The sequence below is a fragment of the Panthera tigris genome, chromosome B1 (assembly GCF_018350195.1).
Source record: "Panthera tigris isolate Pti1 chromosome B1, P.tigris_Pti1_mat1.1, whole genome shotgun sequence".
Lineage (NCBI taxonomy): Eukaryota > Metazoa > Chordata > Mammalia > Carnivora > Felidae > Panthera > Panthera tigris.
In genome coordinates, this window is record NC_056663.1 from 68,470,927 (window position 1) to 68,487,091 (window position 16,165).

At 38.0% G+C, this 16,165-nt stretch overlaps 1 protein-coding gene across 10 annotated transcripts in view; it reads right to left on the reverse strand.

The window, feature by feature from the left end:
* The window catches only part of RAPGEF2 (Rap guanine nucleotide exchange factor 2), a 253,639-nt gene that overhangs the window by 139,741 nt on the left and 97,733 nt on the right, over window positions 1–16,165 (reverse strand). For all 10 annotated transcript variants that reach the window (XM_007084219.3, XM_015538435.2, XM_015538436.2 and 7 more), the window contains one exon: window positions 6,999–7,082. In XM_007084219.3, the coding sequence (XP_007084281.1) occupies window positions 6,999–7,082 (84 nt within the window). The remainder of the gene's footprint in view (window positions 1–6,998; window positions 7,083–16,165) is intronic.

Genomic DNA, 16,165 nt, shown 5'->3' on the forward strand with positions numbered 1-16,165 from the left:
TGTAAAAAAAACTTCTAAAAAACTTATGTATCATGTCATTTATTCCTATTATAAGTTACCAATATCTCCCCATGATGGAAAGGTAGGTATGTTAGACCAATACATTACCTTAAAAACCCAATGAGAGCAGTTTTGAGATGACTTATACCTTTTCCCCCCCTTCCTTCTTCACTAACCACAATTTCTCTTCCATGCTTAATCTATACCACCATTGTTGTGATTTGGCTAATAACTGAAGGTAAATCTTACCTATAATGTACAATCTCCAGAGCTCTGATCCTCACCTTACTTTCATGCCATCTGGATACACTTAATGTCTAATAAAGTTACCCTTTCATAACATTATTATCAGCGAGTTTTTTTTCTTTTTTTTCTTCTTCTTTTTTTTTTTTTTTAGAGAGACAGAGAGAGAGAGAGAGAGAGAGAGAGAGAGAGAGAGAGAGAGAGAGAGAAAGGATTGCCAGGGAGGGATAGAGGGAAGGGAGAGAGAGAATCTTAAGCAAGCTCCATGTAGGGCTTGATCTCATGACCCTGAGGATCATGACCTGGGCTAAAATCAAAAGTCAGGCACTTAACCAACTGAGCCATCCAGGCACCCCATCAGTGAGTTATTTTTTAAAGCCATATTCCATCTCCAATAAGGCATCATATGACTTATAACACATTTGTACTCTTTCAAGAATACGATTTTCTAATCCTATATGACCTCTTCACATGAAATAAGGAATAGTTAGTTGTGTTTTCAGTCCCTACCACATAAACACAGAATCACTCTTCCACTGTTTCACCTTCTTCCATTACTGGGGGAAAAAAAAAAAAAAACTAGCAAGTTTCAGAGCAATCAATTAACTTATCATCTAGCACTGGCAAGCAGAAAGTAGGTCTGTGATTTTTAAACTCAAGTAGCTCATTGTTTGTCATGTGAATCATAATGAGAATAGTATTTCAGCCTCTCAGAACTGATTAGTTAAATGTCTTGTTTCCCCACTTATCCTCATTATAGCTGCCAGCTCTAATTTAAAATGTGAGTTTGAGAGTACCATACCACAATTTTAATTTTTAAATTGTGGATATATTTGGTATCAATGAAAGAGAAGTACTGCTTGTAAATGGACACAGCCAACATGATACAAATAAATGATGTGTGCATTTCTCCTAACCTCTTGCCAACGTTCCTTGACACCTAACTTACCAACAACCCTAGCCTTTCCAGCCAACTGCCACAGCTTTGTAAACTAGACTTCTCATTAATGCCACCATCACCAATGCTTTTGCAACTAGTTCACTCCCTAAAGTGCATGTCTGTTCTGGATAAATGATCCTATTCTTGTGACTCCACTCAAGCTATCGCTTATGTATGAACTGCCCCACCTTCAATCTTATTTCTGTGCCATCACTCATGCTCTTTAGTATGTCCAGACTTCCTTTCCAACCACTGTCCAACAATCCAAATCATAAACCTAACTCAGAATGCACTTAAGAGCTACTCCTCATTACCACATACATTAAAACACCACTAATCTTGGAAGGTCTTTTGCATTGTGTGTGGTCTTTGCTACATCAATTTACACTGTATTATTTAACGACACCTATGCGATTTTTTCATGCTTCATATATGACTGCCTCATCTCCCCAACCAGATACTAAATTATGTGACAGCAGGGAGTAGACCATTTTGTTTCCTCTGCATACTCCAGAACTTACTACAGAGACCACACAGCAGGACTTAATGCAAGTTTCAACTACTATTTGAAATGACATGCAAATATGCCTCAAAATTTAAACTCTACCAAACTTACTTTAGAATGAGACAGAATGACCCATAAATATGAAAAAGGCCTATGAACTAATCCTAAATTTTTATGGCATTTCAGTGTTCAGCAGTTTCCACGGACAGTGCTTTGCCAGTTGCAGACATAACTTCTCACGACACTTACAGTGTACAGATTACTTGTCCCACTAAGTCCGCTGCCTGGCCACCTGGTAGCTGGACCCTAGCATCCGTGCACTAGAAGCCTCCAGCCCTCTGTATAGACAGGTTTTTGTCCCCAGGTCCTCTGGCTCCCATCTTTGATTACAACCCATTTCTTGGCATCTTTGAAGTGTTTAGGGTATGGCCACCCCGGGCTTATTTTTTCCTTCAAACTCACAGTCCCAGCCACACTGATATGAAGACATTTGTTTACTAATTGCATGGCATATAAAAAATATAGAAAGTTTTTAGCTACCAGAGCAATAAAAATATTATTTATGTTTGAATGTGGTGGGATACATGGTCATTTCTACTAAAAGCCCCTTCCTTGGGGCTTCTATGATAAAATTGATTCTATTGAGAAAATCAGGTTCAACATTTTAAATAGTGATCTCCCCCCCCCCCCAGGATTATGATCAACATAAACTCAAAGAAAGAGTCTGTATGACAGTAATGTTTAAACATCTAGCATTCTGTTTTTTGCAAATAAATGTAAAATGACTGATAAATTACTAGGAAAAGATTCCAACTCTATGAGTTAATATACAACATAGGTACTGTCTTCTTCTCTAACAAACAATCCAAATAGCAAGTGAAAGTTTAGACGCACAGTCTAAGCCTATCTTCTATATCTAAAATTCTCAGCCTTCCAAAGAAGCCAGAAGCCTGGCTTAACCCAGCAGCCTGGATTAACATATTAAAATAACATGTTAATCCAAGTTACTAAATTGTGAATTTACTACAAAATAGGTTCAGCATTCGTAGGATGGGACAATTTTAAAAGTGGGAAAATTTTAAGTATACAACAATTTCTATTAAAGTTCCATAAATAACACTGATTTAGAACACATTAGGACAATGAACATTATTATCTTCCTGCCCATTATGTAGAATAAACAAAAGTACAAGAAAAATACTTCTAAACCTGCAACTTTAGATGAGACAGTTTTCATCTCTTGCTTTCCAGCTCCACTGTTGTTGCAAATGATGCCTTTGAAAAAGTTAGGGGTAAAAACTCCTTCCTCAAAATATTTCACCACTCTCTGCTTTTCACGGTCTATTACTGTGGTTAAAACAGCACATCGCTGAGTTGTGCGGTACACAACATGCACAACTCAGTGACTACCGCTACTCTGCTGAAAGGACTGGAAAAACACATCCAATTTACACTGTTTCTATCTTCATCTATGACAAATGTCTCCTCTGACGTTTTCCTAAGTGAGAATGACAATAACCTTTGTTGCATTGCTAAATTACCTTTGTTCACCACCTTTCTGATCAAAGAAACTGAATTTATTTTTAAATAAGACTGAGAAAAACCATTACTATAAATCGTACATTGCTTCAGGACTACAAATTTTTACTCCACATAAGAGTTTCGCCCTGTATTAGGGCAACATTATATGTAATAACATTATAAATGACATTACTGCCATTTGTACAAATACCAGCATTTCAAACCTTGATATATTTCTAATAGATTTACAATAAAACTCACAAAAACATTCATTTCACTTAAATTGCTTAGAACAGAAAAAAGTGAGTAAGCTGTCACTGATGGTCTCAAAGGAATTAATAGACTCCGTGAATGTCATAACTCTTAACAGGGAAAATGATTCATGTTTCAATAACATAAAGGTATGCAACCCAAAGAGCATTTATCTAAAAAGAAAACAAAAAAAAATTTTTTTTAAAAACCATAAAGTGCTGACCTCAATGTCAATCAAGGAATTCAATACAGCAAATGAAACCTAGAAGCCAAATGGCAGATTTTTTGCAATGTATATCATCCTTCTCACTTGATGATAATCAGGTGTCAAAGCAATTTCATGAGAATTAGGTAAAAACATAAAAATATTCTTCAAAGTATTTTGATTCAAAACTAACTGTTTAGGGTGAATTAGCTGTCAAAATGAGTGATCAGGTTACTTATTATATATACCAATAAACAATTTCCAGACTAACATGATAAAAATATGATAAATGTGGAGAATCATCTGTGAACTAGTTTTATAAAACCAGATTGTTACTAACACCTCAACCATACTATTCTTTAATCAAACCTCAATATTTTGTGGAGAAATAAATATATATGCATCACTAGTGTCAACCTTTAGCACAGCACCAGTAGAAACTCCTTCCTATTAAAACAGTATGAACACTATTCCTAAGGCAACATCACCAAAAGAAACAAACAACTTAGAGCAAATGTCACAGGTGCAACGTGAAGACATAGCCTATATATAGTACTAGCTTGTCATTCAGACTGAAACACCATTCCTTCCTTCATCCCATTAAAGTACTGGCTTGCAAGCATTTGACATCCAGCCAGAGAAGGAGTAACTTATGTCATCTTTTAAAATAATTAGGCATAGAGTCCAATGTGTTCATAAAATAGGTCTGAACTACAAGTCCTCTTTCTTCCAGAACAGCAGTTTTCTGAACATTAGGTTCCCTTTCCAGAAGTTAGAACAAGCTGTTACTTGACTAGTTAATGATGGCTGGTACTGAAAAAAGACCATCACAGGCTCCTTCACTGTTCTAGACTTTCAGTCTATAGATTTGTTTCATATAACAGACCTTGCATTAATAGAATAATGAAGTCACTAACCTTTGTCCTCCTTTAAGATACATAAATTTCAAATCACAGTCATTAAAGCAATATTTATAATGAAAAGCCATCAAAAATGTACCCTTACAATTATTAACTAAACTGTGGAAAGTTCAAATAACTGAACAATTAAACAGGCATCAAGATACATAAAGAGCAAACTTTTTAAAGAGCTTTTAATATTACAAGGCAACACTTATATGTACACATATTCTTTAATTGAAATAAGATATTACATTGTTTATTAAGCATGCTCTTCAGTACGTGAAACACATACATGTAAGACTAGATAGGAAAACACTATACAGTATTACAGAATTATTACTTTGAATGAGAGATTATAAGTGATTTTTTCCATCTCTTTACCTTTGCTAATTTACACACTACTTATTATTACTTTTTATATTAAAATTATACATAATTAAAAAATATACCAACGCTTAAATATTGTTTGACTATACCTTCATCCAAGTTCAGAAACAGAGTTAGAGCCCCCAAAAAGAGACCAAAAAGTAAGTAGGTCCTGTATTTGAAGGAGAAGAACGTTAATCAATTCTCCATTCCTCTGGGAAACAGAATTCCTAGAACTATAGGAGCTGGTTCATCGGCTCACTCCCAGCATCCCAGGCAGAATTCCAGGAGGCACAACCACCCACCATACTGTACTGCCAGTTTCCTCAGTCTCAAAATGCAGATGAAAATTATACTTACCTCAAAGGGTAGTTGCAATACTAAACGATCGATCACACACACACACACACACACACACACACACACACACACACAATATTCAAAATGGTGAGCTGGTAAATAGAAAGCACTGTCAAAGCCTTAGCTATTTTTCCATCATCACTTTATTACTGCTACTACCACTACCAGTGCTAATTCCATTACTATAACTATCGCTACTATAAGAACAACCACAAATAGGCAGGCAATAGAGCCAGCCTCTCTCCCTCATGGGGCTATTTTCCAAAGAGAATAATGCCTGCCAGTCTGATCTCGGAGAAGCAGAGGGCAAAGAGGCATGGGAATTGCACCAGAGATTGTTTTTCACTAGATGCAATGCGCCTCTGGCACTCTCTCACTACCCAAGTCCCTACCTCCAAAGGCCATCCCAGTGCCTTCTATTATCACACCCAGGCATGTATAAATTGCCTCTCCCTATCTGACTCTGACATTTTATAAATGTTTGTTCATGTTTTTAAAATAAGATTCTTAATTTGTCCCTGACCCATTCAGAATTACTCATCAAGAATACAGTTAAATAGGGGCGCCTGGGTGGCTCAGTCGGTTAAGCATCCGACTTCAGCTCAGGTCACGATCTCGCGGTCCGTGAGTTCGAGCCCCGCGTCGGGCTCTGGGCTGATGGCTCAGAGCCTGGAGCCTGCTTCCGGTTCTGTGTCTCCCTCTCTCTCTGCCCCTCCCCCGTTCATGCTCTGTCTCTCTGTCTCAAAAATAAATAAACGTTAAAAAAAAAATTAAAAAAAAAAAAGAGTACAGTTAAATATTTTCATGAGAGAGTGAAGTTATAGAAGGGGGGGTGGTGGGGAGCAGTCACTATGCTTTAATAAATTTTGCCCATTTAAATATTTATTTAGTAAATTTAAATAAAGATATTTAATCTGTTAAAATGTTTTAAATTTTAGTCAAAATAAAAATATACAACTGTGAAAAATAAACAATTGCGGTAAAAAATAACTAGTAAAACTTAGTGGCTGACACCTTCAGTCAGGGAACTGAATATATGTGTGTAACAGATGAGCCCTAACCCTCCTTGGCCATAGATGATTGGAACGAGGTGCATATCTGCCCCAAGCCCGGCCAATCAGACTGTAGCCTGAAGAATCCAAAGAAAAGACACAGGCACTACAGTCAAATGACAGAAACATTAGGGACATAAGCTCACAAGTCAATAGTCGGCACCTGTAAGCTAAAATCACAGGGAGAAAAACATCAATAGCCTTAGAGAGTGGGGAGCCAGTCCACAGACAAATGCAAGAATGAGAGACCATATGGTCCCGAGAAGCAGAAAAGTCAACGACAGTCCCTGGCTTTCTATTTCTAGTTCCATGAGGTCTCAATGAACTTTCTTTGCTTCTCTTTAGATGTTTATGAGAGTGCCTTTTAATGGAGACAGATTTTATTCCCAATGAACAAATGTGCCCTAAACTAGCCCGATGTGTTCCTACAACAAATGGACATGTGATCAACATGTCTTTTGTTCTTTCCCTTGGTTAAAGAGATTGTAACAGTGTTTAAACATAAAGTAATCCTTTCTTAAAGATCAATGCCCCAAGGTAGTCTCTTGCTTTCTGTCAGAAGAGGAAACAACAGAATTCTGCAAAGGAACTCAATTCGACAAAGAGATTTTAAGCTTCATGGAAAATCCATTACAGAATGTCTATACAATACCTGCTTCTTGGAAGAAACATGGATTCCTTAATGAACACGGAACCAGAGAGAAGTATATACCAGCAGGTCCCAATATCATCAGGACTGAAAAGAAAAGGTAACAAAATCAGATGATTATCTATGACAACAACAACAAAATTAAACCATATATAGCACAAAGTATAGTACCCATGTTTCTTTTAGAACCATGAAGAACAATGAAATAGCATAAAACACATACATAAAAATACCACTATTTGACTATTGGAATCATTTTTTAAGTTACTTTTTATAAAACTCCGGGGTGCCTGGGTGGCTGGCTCAGTTGGTTGAGCATCCAACTCGACTTCAGCTCAGGTCATGATCACATAGTTTGTGAGCTCGAGCCCCATATCGGGTCCTGTGCTCACAGCCTGCTTAGGATTCTCTCTCTTCCTCTCTCTCTGCCCTTTCCTCACTCTCTCTCTCTCTCTCTTTCTCTCTCAAAATAAATAAACAAACTTGAAAAAAAAAGCTTCTAAAAATTATTTTTGTCTCCCCAATAAGCTAAAGATATTTATCAGTATATTTAAATGTTGTAATGTTCCTTAGACCTACTGCACCTACCATCCTAAGTTTTATCTTCGGATGTTTTGAACTGAAAATATTTTCCCTGCTTGATAAAACAAAATAGAAAGAAGTCATCAGTGAAACTCAGGTTTTCCCAACCTTTTTCCGTCTACCATGCTCGCACATTTTTCTACCCCACTTGTTAGATATTCTTTCAGAATTTCTTTATGTGTGTGCACAGAAGAATAGACATATATTCTCATTCTCTCCGTGGTCTTTCTTCTTATGGAGAGATAGCATACTCTATAGTGTTCTTTCCTTTGTGGTAACTCTTAGAGATCTCTTCATGAGAAGCCGGCTTTCTTACAGATGTGCCGTATTTGCCTTGGCCAACCCCTAGTGACAGTCATTTCTGTTGTTTTTAATCATTTGCAATTATTTAAAAATATGTTAATAAAAAGTGCTTTAGGTAACCTTGTGCATACAGTATTGACTGGACCTAGTAACCAGAAATACAACTGCTGGGTCAAAGGGTACGATAAATGTCAAATTGTCTTCCACAGGTGCTCAGCAACTTATTTGCCTACTTACTTCCGCACAGCCTTACTACTACAGTTTGTTATATTTGTTTAACAAACAAATGTTTCACAATTTTAGGATAAGGGCTTATTCTAGGTGCTTAGGATACTTCAGAGAACCTCAACAACAAGGAAAAGGCCCTTTCACTCATGGAGTTTATATTCTGGTGGGACAACACAGATAATAAACAATAAAAATAATAAATTGGTAAATTATAAATCAGTGCTCTGGGGAGAGAAATTAGTACAGGGTAAGGAAAATGGGGGGTGATACCACTGGAAATGGGTGGGCAAGGTAAGTGTCAATGAGAAGAGCACATCTGAGTAAAGGAAGGGGCTGACAGCCAGCTGACTTCCTAAGGGACCAGCCTTCCCTTCCCAGCAAAGGGCAGGGAGGATCCAGAATGTTAGTGCAGAGGCTGACATGGCCTAGCAAGGACTACACGATGGTGCAGCTGAGGCAGAGTGGGGGAGGGGTAAACCATAGGGGAGCACGAGGAATTCTACCATTGAGGCTTTTTATCAATCTTTTAGGCTTTTGCCAATCTGCTTGATGACAAGGGTACCTTAGTACAATTTTTTTCATTTCTTTTTCTTATTATTATTACAAGAGCATCTTTTTTTTCTTATTTTTTTTTATTTCTTTATAAAAATTGACCTTTTGGGACACCTGGGTGGCTCAGTTGGTTGAGTGTCCGATTCTTGATTTCAGTTCATGTCATGATCCCAGGGTTGTGGGATAGAGTCCCCACATGGAACATGCTTAAGATTTTCTCTTTCTCTTTCTCTCTCTCTCTCTCTCTCTCTCCCTCCCTCCCTCCCTCCTTTCCTCCCTCCATCCCCTGCTCACATGCATGTGCTTGCTCTCTCTCAAAAGAAAAAAAGTCATTTTTTTTAATCTTTTACTTTTTTATTTAGAGAGAAGTGCACGTGCATAGGAGCAGGGGGAAAGGGACAGAAGGAGAGGGAGAGAGAATCCCAAGCAGGCTCCATGTTCAATGCAGAGCCTGATGTGGGGGCTCCATCCCAGGACCCTAGGATCATGACCTCAGCCAAAATCAAGAGTTGGATGCCCAACCGAGCCACCCAGGCACTCCAAAATTAACCTTTTTGAAATATGTGCTGTGAATACCTTTTTCCTCTGTTGCTTTATCCTTTGTGCTTTTTGCTATGTGTAAGTTATTTTATTTTACACAGCCAAGTTTGCCAAATTTATTAGTTAGGATACAAGCTCAGCTACTAATAAAACAAAACAAAAAACTAAATACTATAGTAATGGCTTAACCAGGAGGGAGTTCATTTCTCTCTCACACATATTATAACAGCCTTAGCACCAAGGACCCAAGGCTGATATAGTAGTTCCATGGTATGAAGAACTTAGGCTCTTTCTATTGAGGGGTTTAGTCACCCAACCCATAGCATCCATGTCATATTCTAAGGTGGCAACTCCAAAACTCACCACCGTATTCACACTCTAGCCAGGGGAAGGGGTGGAAAGGAAGTACACAGAGCATACCCCATTGTTGTAAAGAGTACAACAGGGAGATGTATGCTGCACTTGTCTTGTATCACAATGAATCACATGTGTGTGTAAGGGCGTCCTCAGCAATCTCCCCCAAGTCTGTCCTTTGGGGGGCGTGTAAATAAATTCCAAAAGTTTTTAATGGACAAAAAATTCTATTTACAATTCTGAATATTTAAAAGACCAATGACTATCAAGTAATCATTTTCATTTTGTTATTTGCTTACAAACAAAGCAGCAGTTGACCACCATTTCCCCCAAGTCCAGTCTTAACCAATTTCACAACTACTTAGTCCTTGATGGCAATGCCTTGTGAAAATGTACAGAGACATATTATTGAATAGAGTTCAGTTCCAATGAAACCATAAAAGTTAAATGATTTCTCAAATGAGAATACAAAGCACAATACTTCAGAAATAATTCATACCCTTTTCCGTCCAGATTTTAATCACTGGTTTTTGCAATCTACAATCATTTACCTAGTTTGGGGGAAAAAACTTACTCATCCTTCTTAACATGAAGTGACAACATTATTACTAAATTCTAATTTAGGTGAAGTAAAAAGTGCTCCTACAATATTCCCTTTATCACCAAAGAGAACTGAAATCTAGAAAAATAGGAAATTAAGGTAGGTCACTGCTTACCAGCTATGTGGCCTTGGCAGCTTACTAAAGTGACTGCAAGGATTAAATGAACAATGCTCATGAAATGCAAATAATAATTATTCTAGAGCTGGGGCACCTGGGTGGCTCAGTTGGTTGGGCATCCGACTTTGGCTCAGTCATGATCTCACGGTTCACGGGTTCGAGCCCCACATCGAGCTCTGTGCTGACAGCTCAGAGCCTGGAGCCTGCTTCAGATTCTGTGTCTCTCCTACTCTCTCTCTCTCTCTCTCTCTCTCTCAAAAATAAATAAAAATTTGAAAAAATTTTTAACTGAAAAACATAATTATTCTAGAGCTTTTTATCATGTACCATGGTGTAGATTAACTTTGACATAGAGAATATAACAAACATTCATTGGCTTTCTAGTTATTCTGTATCTGTCCATTTTGAAGACAAATTACTATGGATGAAATAAGTGCAAGGTTTGTAAACTCAGCTTTCCTTGGAGCTAGCTAACAGAAGATGGACTATAACAATAATAATTATCTGGAACTAATACTGGGATTTCACTTTGCCTAATGGTTGTCAAGCTTTGGTATGCTTATGAATCACTTGGGATAAGAATGCATGCTCCCAGGCTCTACCTATTCCACCCAATCCCACAATCTGTGATCACTAGGTGGGAGATCCATCACAGTGCCTTTTAAACAAAGATCCCGGGTGATTCTTATGCATGAGGCTTGTCAACTTTGAAAAATCTTTAGAAAAACTACAAGAAAAAAAAAAAGTACAACTCTATCAATACCTATGCAAGTAAGTTGCAGGTGTTGTATTCAGCAGTGTTGTTTTATTTTTTCCCCAAATAATTGTTTTATGTTTTAAAAATATGAGCTAAGTGTGGGGGGGGGGGGGCACCTGGTGGCTCAGTTAAGCATCCCACTCTTGATTTTGGTCCAGGTCATGATCCCAGGGTCATGGGATGGAGCTCTGCATTGGGCTCCACACTGAGCATGGAGTCTGCTCAGGATTCTCTCTCTCTCCTCCTCTGTCCCTCTCCCTTGCTCACAATGCTCTCGTGTGCTCTTCCTCTAAAATTAATTAATTAATTAATTTTGGAGTGCCTGGGTGGCTCAGTTGGTTAAGCATCTGACTCTTGATGTCAGCTCAGGTCATGAACTCATGGTCATAAGACTGAGCCTCACATCAGGTTCCATGCTGGGCATGGAGTCTGCTTAAGATTCTCTTTCTCCCACACCCTCTGCCTCTCCCCTGCATGCACATGCTCGCTCTCATGCTCGCTCTCTCTCTCTCTCTCTCTCTCTCTCTCTGTACACACACACACACACGCATGCATGCATGCATATGCCAAGGGTGGAATTATGAGCTAATGCAAAAAGCTGAATCTTGGAATAAACCTGATGGCATTTCTAAATAACCTAAGACTTAACATCACCAGTGATGGATTGAAAAGAGTGGCCTAAAGATTAAAAAGGAACATACAGCAAAGTAGTACTTCACCAAGTCTCTCTGATCAGCCAAAATGGACACTTAGAAAAGACCTATAATTTTTTAGACTAAACTAAGAACTATACTGGACAACCGATTTGATGCCAATACAGCCCATTCCGCAATTGACAAAATGAAAGCCACAAAGCCTAGGTGTGTGACAAGGTACTCTAAAAGCCTCCTGTTTTTTATTTCATCAACGAGGAAAAAAATGAACAAACCCAAACAAAACAAAAATTTAAACGGACCATGACTGATTCACTCCCAGTATAATTAAAAGGACTCTGAAGTAATCAAAAATGAACGATGTCCTTTAAGACAAGACTAAACCAAAATGGCAAGTGTAGACTTGGAATAACAGGGAAGAGGCAAGTGTGTAATCTGCTGTCCTTCTCTCCCCACCTTATTTCCTTCTGCTCCTCAACACAAACCCATTACTTCCGGGAGGCTCCTTTCCTGCCTGTCCCTTCCCACCTCTTCCAGTCTGTCCAAGATACTTGCCCTTCTCCATCTTCTCAATCACACTGTACCTTAAAGCAATGGCTCAAACCCTATTTCTGTAATAACATCTTCTCAGTCACTGTTTTCCAAATTCCAAAATATTTATCCCATCTAATTTCATCCTATTTTATATTTTTCTCTTTGAATTCTTAGTCCTGAGGTATTTAGGTGTCTTCCTCCAACTACACTGAATCTTTTAGACGGAACTATGTGCTGTACCAGGTAGAAACTGGACACCATTTTAGTTATCATTTGCTCAGGTAAAGCAGATCATGTTTCTGCTTATAACCCATGGTTCCCTAACAGGAGAAAGTCCAAACCCCTTGACAAAGCACGTGAAGGAAGCAGTATGTGGCTATGCAAAGGACAAAGGTTTGGGAACATATATTCTTTCCTACCAGCCATGGGATCCTGGTGAACTTAAATTCTAAGATTCTAGTTCCTCAACTGTAAAATGGGGCTACCAATACCTTTTTCACAACGTTACTTGGATTTAACAAAACAGTATATATACAGGTTCTTGCATAATAGGTACATAAAAAATACTAGCTCTCTTCATCTCTTTTCCTCTCTTATGACCATTTCTAAAAAGGCCAATGCACAACTTTATCCTCTGCTCATAACCCCAAATATCCTATGCTGCAAACTTCACCTGTTCAGCCATGCTGACTTTTTCCCCACCAAAGCCTCAGGGCCTTTGGACAAACCTGCTGTTCCAGCTTCTAAACAGTACCTTTTATCTAGTAAACTTATTACTCATCCTTTGAATTCCAGGCTAACTACCACTTCCTCTGAGAAGTGTTTTAGTGGCTTCCAAATAAATTGAGTCACTCTCCTCCTGAGTTCCCAGAGCATTTTGTACATGCTCACATTAAGCAGTTGCCAGTCATAATATTTATTTTAGGAGTCATCCCCCATTAGCTTTTAAACTCCTCTAACTCACCAGCACCCCAATATATATATATACATATATATATATATATATATATATATATGTATATATATATATACACACTACACAATGCTTAATTGGCACTCAGCTATTTTCTTAATGAATTAATAATACACACCAACTCAGATATAGTATTTAAAGTGAAAGTCAAAGATGTGAATGTCAATTTACCAGTCATCAGAAAAATGAAACTAGGCTAAAAGAACTTCCTCAGCAATATCCTGTCAGTCCACACGGTGGCGATGTCTCCACATGAAAGAGCTGCATGTGGTGTTCACATTCCTTATTTACAAAGCAGGAAGCTAATACAAGCGATCAAGTTGAAGTTGACAAGGGAGTTGAAAGAATCATTGATCACCACCCAAAGAAAACTATTTAGCTCAGCAAAGATGGCTATTAGAGAGCAAAAAAGTAACATGAAAAGGCTACTTTATTCAGTTATTAATACAATATGAAAACTTAATCGAGTTTTGTGGAGCCCAATCAACCCAAAAGGGCTGCTTATGGCAGCTTATGGTAATATAGGAAATAAAGGCAAAGTGAGGAGAGAGAAAGGTTTGTAACAAAAGAAGAGTGGCAAGAGTGGGGGAGGCAGGTGTGGGCAAAGGATACTTAGAGTAATATTGAACTCAAAATAAATATCTAAGGTGGCGAGGGGTGGTGGCCACAGACAGAAACTGAAAAAATGGTAACAACGGTACTTTGCAAAATCCAAACAATTTTGAACCAGAAATTAGCGCTTTGCAAGATGAGCCTGACAAAATATGGCATGAGGAGGGCACTGGAGCTCCAAGAAGGAATCCCTCCCACTTTAGCAGATCAAGTGCAACGTGGCATTGGCACAAGTCAGAAGTGACCCAGGGATGCGAAGAGGCACCTCTACAGTGTTTTCTCTGGGGCAACGCTAACAAGGGCATTAGAACACAGAGAAGCAAGAACACGGAAGTCATGGTGAATAAGAAAGGGTGAGGCCAGCACCAGTGAAGTGTGTGCAAACAGTGGTTAGGAAGACCAGTCGGGGAAGAGGTGGGTACACAGCAATCATAGAGAAGTTATGGACCACCAAGACCCCACACATCAAATACCCATTTTGTGGATATTTTAGAGAGGATGTTATGCCATATTCAAACAACAAAGCTGCTGGCATCTGAGAGAAATAGAGACAGGATTCTTATCACTTGTATGTGGGTTACCGGCTCCACATCTGGGGTAAAACACCAGAAAGGGAAATAAAATGAAGACGAACAAAAACTCCAATAACTAACCGGAGACAGCTAGCCAGGAATCCCACAGGGCCAGCCACAGTGACCAAAACTAGGAAAACGCCTGTTTCTTTTTCTGCATCCACTATCTGGGCACTAGCATCCAACAAGAGGATAAAACCAGAAAACAGAAAATCTTCCTATTCTCCTTCTCCACAGCCTATCATCAGGTTCTTTCAGTGCCTCCCAACCCCCCAAGCCCCAGGCCTCTTAATCAAAGCCCTCTGCTTAAGTGCAGGTCCTTATTTCTGCTCACCTATACTTCTCATTATACTCTTCTGATGGGCTCAGATTTGACTCTCAAATATGCAATTGTGCCAAAAACCAACAAGAAAATAACTTTACTTATTTACAGCAAATTATCCTCTGTCCTTTTACAGGATCCAGCAGTTCGCTCACATCAGAGGTTTTGAACATGCACTTTGTGAGCCTCTTGGGACTACACACTGTTCAACCTTCTTCTAACCATAATAGCTACTGCTATTGAGCTAAATAGGATTTCCTATGAACAAAGTGTTCCATGGCTTAAAAAAGAAGTTCTAACAATGGCGGCCTTCCAATATGCAGATGGCTTTTCTGATACACAATAATTTTAATCTTTTTCACAAATGCATTACCTCACTTTTGTTACTGGGTTTATCAAAAAGTTTAATCATTAGTTGTTGTTTTTTTTTCATTTTTTCTCCTCTGATGGGGCGGTAAGCTAGCTATAAGTTCAAAGACCAAATATGTATTGTTTGTGTTATTTATTTTTATATGGCCAATGGCACAAAGTACACTCACAAGATTAATTAAGGCAACACAGCATTGTAAGTGACCCTAAGAATATCAGGTCAAAAGAAAGGTAAGCCCACACCATTTTTACTCAGGCATAAAATATAAAACCTATTTTAGAAAGAGCTCTACCAAGAGTTAAAGGTTTTAGCATTTATATTTTTAACCCATAGAGAAGAAATATTTTATAATAAAATTATATACTTAATAATATTTAGTTATACATAAATTACCATACCTATGAAAAAAACACATTTAAAAAGTAGAGGGGAACTTTTTGTTTTATTTCCTAAAAGTTCTAAATTATAAGGACATTACTTCACTTTTATAAATAAAAACTCTAGGGGAAAAAAAGCACCATTCTCACATGAAGTTCTTCAGAAAATCTTTATTCTCCATTCATTAGCAACTCAATTACAGGGGCTTGGAACCATGAAAAAGGAAAGCATCATCAGTAAGAACTCTGAAAACTGATGAAAATACTAAGGCTATTTCAGCTTCATTTGGGGGGCAAATTAGTATTTTGAAAATATTGGGAATATAGTAGACCTGTATTTTCTAAAAATCATGTTTCACTTAACCAGCAGAATGAACAACATAAAACTACTGAAGAACTAGTAAAGCTGAAAATTCTGTAGCCTCATTAATGGAGTCATTCTTAAACTTATAAAACTCATTTAAAAAATGAAATGAAGGAGTGATGTCTTGGGAGCCATTAAGTTATTCAAAACACTTCTTTTTTTGACTGAAAGAATAAATGTCAGTGCAGATTACATATTTATTACAATACATCAATCAGTCATTCAGCTATACTGAGGGTAGAGGGATATATTCAAGGGCTCAAGAAACAATTTATCAAATTTAGAAGAGCAGCCAAATCTGAAAAAAATTGACTCTGGAAAACTACCACTAACTCGTACTTAACAGAATGCATATGAA